Source organism: Ceratina calcarata, unplaced genomic scaffold, assembly GCF_001652005.2.
Source record: "Ceratina calcarata isolate Rehan_Ccalc_2016 unplaced genomic scaffold, ASM165200v1 scaffold147.2, whole genome shotgun sequence".
In the NCBI taxonomy this organism is placed as follows: domain Eukaryota; kingdom Metazoa; phylum Arthropoda; class Insecta; order Hymenoptera; family Apidae; genus Ceratina; species Ceratina calcarata.
Window position 1 is genome coordinate 1,051,279 of NW_017135881.1, and position 9,557 is coordinate 1,060,835.

At 45.7% G+C, this 9,557-nt stretch overlaps 3 protein-coding genes across 5 annotated transcripts; 1 reads left to right on the forward strand and 2 right to left on the reverse strand.

The window, feature by feature from the left end:
* Positions 1 to 18: 18 nt before the first annotated feature.
* On the reverse strand, positions 19 to 2,192 carry Ref1 (RNA and export factor binding protein 1). 2 transcript variants are annotated; one of them, XM_018035851.2, is made up of 6 exons: positions 2,022 to 2,192; positions 1,759 to 1,946; positions 1,025 to 1,162; positions 783 to 930; positions 340 to 483; positions 19 to 250 (listed from the first exon to the last, which is right to left on the reverse strand). In XM_018035851.2, the coding sequence occupies exons 1-6, from the start codon at positions 2,101 to 2,103 to the stop codon at positions 138 to 140; spliced, it is 813 nt and encodes a 270-aa protein (XP_017891340.1). In that variant the 5' UTR covers positions 2,104 to 2,192; the 3' UTR covers positions 19 to 137. The 2 variants fall into 2 exon arrangements, with proteins under 2 accessions (XP_017891340.1, XP_017891330.2); XM_018035841.2 differs by having other exon boundaries at positions 1,759 to 2,192.
* Positions 2,193 to 2,275: 83 nt separating this feature from the next.
* sel (canopy family protein seele) lies at positions 2,276 to 3,516 on the reverse strand. 2 transcript variants are annotated; one of them, XM_018035864.2, is made up of 5 exons: positions 3,410 to 3,516; positions 3,233 to 3,323; positions 3,043 to 3,158; positions 2,749 to 2,958; positions 2,276 to 2,638 (listed from the first exon to the last, which is right to left on the reverse strand). In XM_018035864.2, exons 2-5 carry the CDS (start codon positions 3,321 to 3,323, stop codon positions 2,468 to 2,470), a joined length of 588 nt encoding a protein of 195 aa, XP_017891353.1. In that variant the 5' UTR covers positions 3,410 to 3,516; the 3' UTR covers positions 2,276 to 2,467. The 2 variants fall into 2 exon arrangements, with proteins under 2 accessions (XP_017891353.1, XP_017891362.1); XM_018035873.2 differs by lacking the exon at positions 3,410 to 3,516 and having other exon boundaries at positions 3,043 to 3,151; positions 3,233 to 3,322.
* A 24-nt stretch (positions 3,517 to 3,540) lies between these two features.
* Positions 3,541 to 9,203, forward strand: LOC108631706 (protein dispatched). Its single transcript, XM_026819194.1, has 11 exons — positions 3,541 to 3,707; positions 3,780 to 4,298; positions 4,384 to 4,521; positions 4,595 to 5,254; positions 5,341 to 5,728; positions 5,814 to 6,015; positions 6,100 to 6,487; positions 6,573 to 7,163; positions 7,283 to 7,583; positions 7,706 to 8,009; positions 8,157 to 9,203. The coding sequence occupies exons 2-11, from the start codon at positions 4,161 to 4,163 to the stop codon at positions 8,389 to 8,391; spliced, it is 3,345 nt and encodes a 1,114-aa protein (XP_026674995.1). The 5' UTR covers positions 3,541 to 3,707; positions 3,780 to 4,160; the 3' UTR covers positions 8,392 to 9,203.
* The last annotated feature ends 354 nt before the right edge of the window (positions 9,204 to 9,557 follow it).

A 9,557-nucleotide genomic window follows, 5' to 3' on the forward strand; every position in this document is an offset into this window, starting at 1 on the left:
TTTCTTACAATATCTTGCTATTGATACAATTATACTCATTTTTATATATTCTCATGGAAAATTAGGGGAACACATCGATTTGTGTCAAGTCAGAATAGAGAACAAAAATCTTAGAATTGTCAGGGTTCGTGACATTGTTACTTTACTTCTTTCACATAAGCTTCGAGTTCTGCGTCTAATTCTTCAGCGGTCGGGGTTTTCGTCACTTGCCGAGCGGCTCCTCTCCCTCCACGACGACCAGTTCCACGACCTTTAAAAAGAGCATACAGCCGTATGTATCAGCACTCTCTGCCGCGATTATCCACTGCGAATCTCTCGCGAAACGAATCATTTACACACCTCTCACGGACCCTGTTCCACGACTGCCCCTAAAGCGGGTCTGAGGTCTCTGCGTATAATTGCTGCTGCCGCTAAGTCTCGGTCCTCCACGGATAGACGTGACTGGTATTTCAGAGGTAGCAACTTGTATGTTCATTTCACGACCTGCCGATGTACATCACACATTGCAATAATAGATGTGAATAGTCGTGGAAAACAACATAATTCACGATAACTTCTTTGAAATTTGTTTTTCTTTAATGTCATCCCATGTCGCGTATTTTTTTTTTTTATTTTTTTTTTTTGGAGGTTAAAAGAGAAAATGCTCAAACTGTGTGTCGCTAGGTATAAACTGGAGACCAGATTAATAAGCGATACTGAAACCCTAAATATAGGCGGAATTCCATAATTAAAGAGACATTCAAAGGAAAACTCGTACTCCGGGCAGAGATTCGACTACGCACCGTCTAAAGGTACGCCATTATATTGTTTCATTGCTTTAATAGCGTCTGCTCTTCTCTCAAATATAACATCCGCAGATCCCAATGATCGACCTGACCTATCGTAATGTACTGCTGCTGATTTCAAGGGGCCAAATTCACTAAATAACTCCTGAAACACAGGCGCACGCGTATATATTTACAATCGTGAATAACTAATACAGTGGACGATGTGCAAAAATGATTATAGTATTACACATTAATACCTGTATGTCTGAATCAGATACTCCGAAGTCAAGATTTGACACCAGAAGCTTGGTCGTTCCAGCACTACCTATGGCACTTCTGCCTACCTTCTTCACTCCATCGAACATGTCATGTTTCCACGCACTGTTTACATCGCCCTACGGACAAGAGTTAGCAATGTGTGTTCATTGTATAAAAATACTTTCTTACATATAAAAATGTGGCACACATTTGTTGTACATTTTTGTGAAAATAAAATAAAAGTTTACAAACTGGAAGAACGTTTCAACTATACATATATATTTATTAGGAATTCAGGAATACCGCCCTTTATTTAAGACGCATAACTCGAAACGTTTCGAACTCAATTACTATTAGTACTCAAATCTATAAACGAAACAGAGACGGTGAACGTAATTATCTATAGAACCCGCGATCTATTGTCCCACCACAAAAGCATGGACTCTGATAATTTTCGAAAATTTGTAAACTCAACGGTTACATTGTTTCCTCCCTGATTAAAAAACATATACACTACATTACAGAATACTACTTCGCGTACATATCAGAAGACTAATTTATGCCGAAATACCGTTGTAATCTATCCTTAGGTCGAAGATTTTCGGAGTACACAAACGGTCGAGCGAAAATAACGCTATATGGTCCGATATCACGGCACACGTGACCAGGCCAGTGCGAGGTAAATAGAAATTTGGAAATATTGCGAAACGAAAATGAATCCGAGTGTTCTCACCCTTATGTACGGGAGAGTGCTCCTTGTTATACCGCCACGGCTGCGTCCCCGCATGACGCCGCCACTAACTCTTTGCGTTCTGCGTGCTCCTCTACGAGGTGAATTACCGGCACCTCTTCCGCGTCTGGCACCGCCTCCCCGAGGTCTCGTCCCTTTATTTTGCTTGATAATGTCATCGAGGCTCATGTCTATTTTATCAACCATCTTCATTTGTGCTGGATTTGATGTAACGACACTAATACGCGAAAATGAGTAAAACCAACCTCTCTCGTCTTCGTAACGATGGCGGCGAACGAAGAACGGAGACGAAACAAGCGCGCACAGAAGTTTGGGTGTAAAGACCATGGATCATAGAACGACCGTACGATACACTTCCCTCACCGATCGGAGTGTACTCTGCCGGTAAATCATTGAAACACGCCGAGTGACCGGAATAAATTATTCTAACCTAACGTTCTAAATATCGTCAAGTATATCGCGATCGTTAATTCATCAGAACAATAATCCTCGGACGCAATTGAATTTATCACGTTTCTAATTTATTTACATTTATTAATCCCAAACGTTGTACGTTGTAATACTTCATTCCTGTTTTAAACGCGTATGATTTAAATAATAATAAATATAGCTAATCATCTCATCTTTCGAATATCAAAAATATGTACATATAAAGGGATACAGATCAGTATCCATTTCCTCCTAAATACCATCACAGTTCATGTTCTTCATGCGATTCATTGTCTTCGTCATTCTCATAGCTAAACTCTGCAGGATCACACAGCTTAGCAACATCTGTACACAACTGTCCTCTGATATTACGCTCTTCACGAACGAACAATGAAATTATGGACTCTTCATGTTCCTCCACTATCTCCTCGCACTGTAATTTAACAAGAACTTCAGTCAAGAACTTTTGAAAACATCTATCTGCCTTCGATACATTTCGTACAGACATCGTATCTGAATTAAATCTGAAACGAATGTGCTCACGTAATATTTTAAACTTTTGTTAAGATCACCGTCCTGGACAACGTCGACTTTGCTCATTTCAGGATTCATACCACCACCAACTGGATCGATGAGATTTAAGATCGTTAATTGACCATTTGATTTATACGTAGCTCTTACATAGTCTGACATTTTTTCACAAATATTGTCCAAGACGTCAGACATGTGTACTTCAGATCGTGCGAGTGGAACCTTTGGACGAAAGAACGTTCGTATTTCGAAACAATATCTTTCTATTATCATTTATAATTCAGGCATACGTAAGAGTGAAATTACCTTTTTGTGAATAATATTTCCTTGTGCATCCAGTCTATAATTGCCTATCTCAATCTCTCTCGAGGGATCAATTTTTGCTATTTCTCCTTCAATCTCTTTTATCGTTGATCTACATACTACGTATCATTACAACGTTGATCAATCGTTAAAATGAATCAGTAAACAATTACAGCTCGTTACATTCACTTACCTAAGCATTTCAACAGCTTGTTATCAATTTCTGTACCCTGTACAAAAGTACTCATGAACAGAATAGAAAATATCAGTATCAAGTCGTTCATCTGCAATCAGAAAATATTATTACCGGTGAATTGTATTGAAAACAGTCTGCCAAAGACAAGAGATGTGAGAAATCGATCATACTCACAGTTCAATCGGAGAATTGAATAATAATTATTTAAGTCGTAAATCAACGAAGTTCTACTCAAACGTCTACTTTTTCGCGACGGTATGGACACGTGTACACACGGTGCGTGTACAGCTAACATACGTATACACGGCACACGCACAGTAGTGGTCAGTGCACCTGCGCAGTGCGCACACATGCGTGTATACATAACGTGTATACATATGTACGTACGTACATTTGTTAGAGAATCCGTAGACTTCAACGGATCATCCCATTTGTTACTGTTACTGTGATGTAAACACGTGCCACCCTTCAAGTGGGAACTTGACGTTACGTTTAGATCAAACAACCATGTTTCAGCGTTTTACATAAAATTACATTTCTTCAGGACTGTGCGGAGGTAGCAACGCAAACAATACGATTTCATCCTTTTTACGTTTACATCTGTTTTGATATAAATTTGGGAATAACACACGATACACTTACCTGCAAGTGCAACGATAAGTACGAGTGCAACGGGAATTACGATAGAAAAGAAACGTAAAAATGAGTGAAACCTCGAGGAAAAGGTTCGATTTGTAAACGCTCGAGTTCGTCGTGTTATAAATCGACAAAGTCGTCGATTACTCTCACTACCTCGTCACGTTACGCCGTTTCAAAGTTTAAGCGCGATACGACAATATGTAAATTGAACAAGAAGGATTGGGTCGATCTTGATCGAACAGTACGTATTTCACATTACGTGCGTACCTAACAAATAATCGTCAATATGGAAGTGTGGTGGTTCTCTCGAGTAATAGCTCATCATCCTTATGCGATTGTAATAGCAATACTTATTTTTTCATCGACATGTTTAATCGCTCCCTTGACCATCAAAAAATTTCCTGACTTTTCGGATCCACAATTAGTAAGTAGAACGAAAAATCATGGACGAAAGACAGAAATGCATACCGGTGAATTTCTCTAATTCGTTTCTTTTATACTTTATCAAGGGTTTCGAATCGAGAGGCACAGCATTAGCACAGAGGCTCATAGCTTGGCAGAATTTGTTGGAAGCGAGTAAGCCAAGAGGACAATTAGTGGACAATCCTTTAGAATATTACGACTACGTGCAACAACAGATTCGACAGGTATCTTTATCTGGATTTCTCCGGTTCTCCGGTCTCTCGGGTTCAAGAACTGACATCGTTTCATAATTCTCAGAATTCTGCCAGAAAGAACGACAGTTGGACAGTCAGTGAAGATAACGTACGAAAGAAGCCTAAGAACAAGAAGAAGGGAAAAAAATACCAGAAGCAAACGTCTGGGAATGAGACAGAAGCGGTCAAAGATAAATGGGAGAAATTGATAGAGTTAAACAATAAATTTGTCACTGGAGCTGGCTATAAGAGCCAAGATAATATCGACAGTGAGAATTTTTTTTGCAATTTACCGTCTTCTGCTTATGCACGTGTGGTCATTGGTAGAAACTCCGATGATACAAATTTGTGGTCAATGGAAGGTGTATTAGCACAATGTTACATCGACGCAGAGCTTAGAGTGAATTCTCACTTCCCCTCTTTATGTCAAACACAACTAGAGCACGGTAACGCAGAACAGAAGTGTTGTAGAAGTTGGTCACCGGCAAATTACGTTGCACTTTTATCCAATCGAACATCTTGCTTGGGCGTGACAGAAAGTGATCTTAGCCGTGTAGAGTCTCTTTTGAAGAGATGTATCGATTACTATAAAGATCATCACTTAACGTCGAATTGTGCGGAAGATTTCAATTGTCAAAAACACGTTCCGACCGAATGCTACACGCACAACGCAGTCTATCATTTGTTGCACTACTTGTTAGATATCGATTTTATTTCCGATCATGTAAGAACATTGATTACTATACAACGAGAACCATCGAAGACACGTAAAACATTGGTAAATAAACACGCTCTCGTTCTTTGTCACAGAAAGAAGATGCACAAAACAAGACGAACTCAACGTTGAAGTACACAATGTTGATCCTGCCGATCGCTGCGAGTTCAGCGACTTTAGATTTTTACAACGGATTGAAGAACGACGCCCTGTCTTACGGGAAATTCTGCGTAAAGGGAATGCAGTTGGGCCTTAAAAGCACATTGTTCGACAAGCTGTTGGTGTCAGATTCCACATTGTTACTCGTTGGTTTCGGCTTCGTAACAATTTGTATATGGGCGTACACGAGCTCCTTACTGTTAACCGTCACGACTATCGTCGCTGTGATTTTTAGTCTCGGAATTTCATACGCATTTTACACTCTAGTCTTGCACATCAAGTTCTTCCCATTCATGAATCTGCTGGCAATCGTCGTAGCCGTGGGTAAGCGACGAGAGTCAACGCGCACCAGTCGAAACGATGATCGTTTCAAGAACGCAACGCGACAGAAATATAATTTTACTTCAAGGTATAGGCGCAGACGACGCTTTCATATACTGTAAGATTTGGGAGCGAGGAAAGGAGCAGAAAATATCGAACAACGGATTGGTCAAACTGGTGCAAGAAACAATGAAGCACGCCGTTCCGTCCATGTTCGTAACATCTCTGACCACCGCGGTAGCGTTCTTCGCATCGGTCGTCAGTAACGTCACCGCGATCAATTGCTTCAGGTACCAACATTCTCGCAAAACAGTCGGACAGATCAGAGACGATCGCCGTCGACACGTCGCTAACCGAGTGTAAAATCGTTTCAGTTTATTCTCAGGAATGACCGTGATCGCGAACTTCTTCTTAATGATCACTTGGCTGCCGGCATGCGTCGTAATATCGGAACAAATCAAACTACGTTTCTTATCTCCTGCAAACTTTATCACGCGAAAGGTCATTCGACCCTTAAGACTGTTGGGTGACAAAGTGGCCGTAGGCTTCAACAGTCTCCTCACGAGGACGGTCCTCGATTTCCGATGGTGTTGGTTGTCAAGTCTGGGTATCACAGCGATGACATGTTGCATCGTGGTCTTCCAATATCCAGGCTTGCAATTGCCCGATTCCGCGGACTTTCAGCTGTTCGAGATCTCTCATCCGTTCGAGAAATACGACCTAGTATATTCTCGAAAATTTTGGTTCGAGAGGCACGAAACGGTACGTACGTAACAAAGAGGTAGAAAATTTTGTCGAACGCAACGCTCGTAAAAACTCCCGGTGAAAAGCTGAACGATGCTCGCAGATGGACAACGGCGGAGACGTATTGCCATTGAGATTCGTCTGGGGGATCAAGCCGATCGACAATGGCAATTACTTAGATCCGAGTTTGACAGGCACTCCAGAATGGGACGACACGTTCGACGTGTCGCATCCAGAGTCTCAGTCGTGGTTGAAAAACTTTTGCCACAGTCTGCGCGCTCAACCTTTCTATCGAGACACTCTGGGGCCTCTACTCTCCAATTGTTTCATCGAATTATTATACAATTGGATGCAAAGACGCTGCGAAGACCCGGTGGACTCCCGTATCAATCACATGCCGTGCTGCGAGAAGAGCAAATTTCCATACAACGCCAGCACTTTACAAAGATGCGCGGCCGAAGCGAACGCAGAACTGCACCGGACTCCGTCGTATTTGTGGTTTCGCAACGGCATTTCCGCCGGGCTGAAGTTCTTCAACGACGAACCGAACCTCGGCCCGTCACGCGTGTCAAACGGGACACGTTCTCTCGCAACGGTGTCCACGGTGCCTAAAATCAAAGCTCTGGTCGTCGAGTACGACAGTATATACAACTACAGTCTGTCGTTCACGAACATGGATCAATTTTTTCATCAGGTAGGAGAACGATCGTCACGGGGAACGAGAGCTTCCGAGTCGATCACGAGATCGAACAATCAGAGTCGTGGAACGTCGAACGCACGGGAAATCGAATCGAGAACACGGTATGTTCGCAGGTCGAGACGTGGATGCAAGATCAACTGAAGACCGCTCCGTCAGGAATGCGCGGTGGTTGGTTCGTCAGCAGATTAGAATTTTACGAACTGCAGCGAACACTGTACGAAGGTACTCTCTGGGCAATGGGAGTCTCCTTGATCCTAGCTCTGACAGTACTGGCATTCGTGACGTTCAATCCTCTCGTGAGTCTGTACGCGATCACAACGATCGGCGCTGCAATCACGGTGACAGTCGCCGGTCTGATCCTGCTCGGGTGGAAGCTGAACGTCTTAGAAAGCGTCGCGGTGTCCACAGCGATAGGTACACTAGGTCGATCCGCGCACGGGCCCGGTCGACGCAACGTTCGACGATCTCTTACGCGCGATCCCCAGCCGATAGCCACACACACACACACACGAAACAGACACGCGTATCGTTTTCAGGTCTCACCGTAGACTTCAGTCTACACTACGTAGTGAGTTACACGACATGCAGCGCATCCAAAGAGAGGGAGGACAGGGTAAAAACGGCTCTCGCGCAGATGGGTGGTCCGACTCTGATGGCCTCGCTGACGAGCGGTGCCGCCGGTGCTCTGATGCTACCCTCGTCCGTGTTGGCGTACATTCAAATCGGCGTGTTCTTGCTGCTCGTGATGGGTATAAGCTGGACGTACGCCACGTTCTTCCTGTGTCCGATGCTAGCGGTCGCAGGCCCGTCGTCTCGTTTCGCTCAGTTTCGACATCCCAGGTACGTAAACGCGTCCGACGACGCGCGACTCGATCGTCGCGAGACGATCAGAGTCCGCGCGTCGTCGTCGTCGTCGTCGTCGTCGTCGTCGTCGTCGTCGTCATCGGACGCAGAAACTGAAAGGGACGAATTCGCGCGGCATTGCAGATTGAACTCGTGGTGGAACCGTGTGCGAAAAGACAAGTCTGGAAACGCGCCCGAGGCAAACAGAAAGAGACACAGGACCGGAAGAGATTTCAAAGGGAGAGGAATGTGGTCCGAGTCTACTCTGAGTACGTCCAGTACTGTATGTCAATTTCATCGGAACGAGACAGAAAGTTTCACGAGGCCACCGCCGTCGCCGTCGCTGCCTCCGTCCCCGTCGTCGGCACTACTTCAGTGAACGGTGAACTCGACGGCCGAGTCGAGCGACGAAGCGAACGCTTCGGGCGAAGCAACGCGAAAAGAACGCGGGAAACCGTGACCAGTCTGACCGCGAGACAGCACCGTCTCGAGACGTGGAAATTTTCAGCGAACTCACTCGTTCGCGCGCGTACTCACGCGTCACCGATGCGTCATCGGCTGTGTCGAACATAGTTTTTTAAGACAATCGCAGTTCATACATTCATCCATCATGGACATTCACCGGGCTTCCTACATCAGTCGCGCAAGTACACACAAATCGTGTATACGACCAGGGATGCCAGAACGTAGGACTTTTCCCGTTCCCGAGCCGTCCCTCACTACTCTCTCTTGCCCGCACTCACGTTACCCAGGACCATCGGGGACACGCGTAACAACGCCGTACGTAAGCGGGGACAGCACGCGGAGCACGCAGCACTCGCAGCACTCGCAGCAGCACACAGTAGCGGGGAGAGCTCGGGCAGAGGAGAAATCGTACACTCCGGCACCTCTCCGTACGCGTCGGACGCGATCGGTGTGCGGCACGAACGAAGCACGAGACTCGCAGGGACACACCGCTTACGAACGCGTCTCGACCGGCGACTCACGGGTATGGAGACAAGACGCGGGCGTCACGTCACGCGTTTCCGTCTGTGCGTAAAGAGCGGGACGACCGATCGCCGACAGCGGGTCGTCGACAGCAGGTCGAACCTCTGGTTTCGAGGCAGTATCGAACTCGTACACCGCGAAACAGTATCAGTGTAAATAATTTTGTAACCTTCGTGTTCAATTAAACGTAATTTCAACACGTGACCAATCGTCCTCCAGTACACACGAACGCGTGGTCCATACCACAAGGTCGTCCTCGCTTCGAAACAGGTAGGGGCAATTCATCGTTGCCCACAGCAGCAGCCGCAGCAGCAACAGCAGCCGCAGCAGCAGCAGCAGCAGCAGCAGCAGCAGCCGCCGCCGCTCTCTCCCGTTATTCGTAAACGCAAACACGCGCCCGTACGTGAGACAGCGCGAACGGGCGCGAAGGCCGGTAAGTAGACGGAGAGCGGTGGCCGATCGTCCGAAGACGGTGGCAAGCAGTCGCCGTGACCGTTCGTGCGACGTTCGCGGTGCCCGCATCGTACAGGGAAAGGGGGATCGGAGCAAACGCGCGAG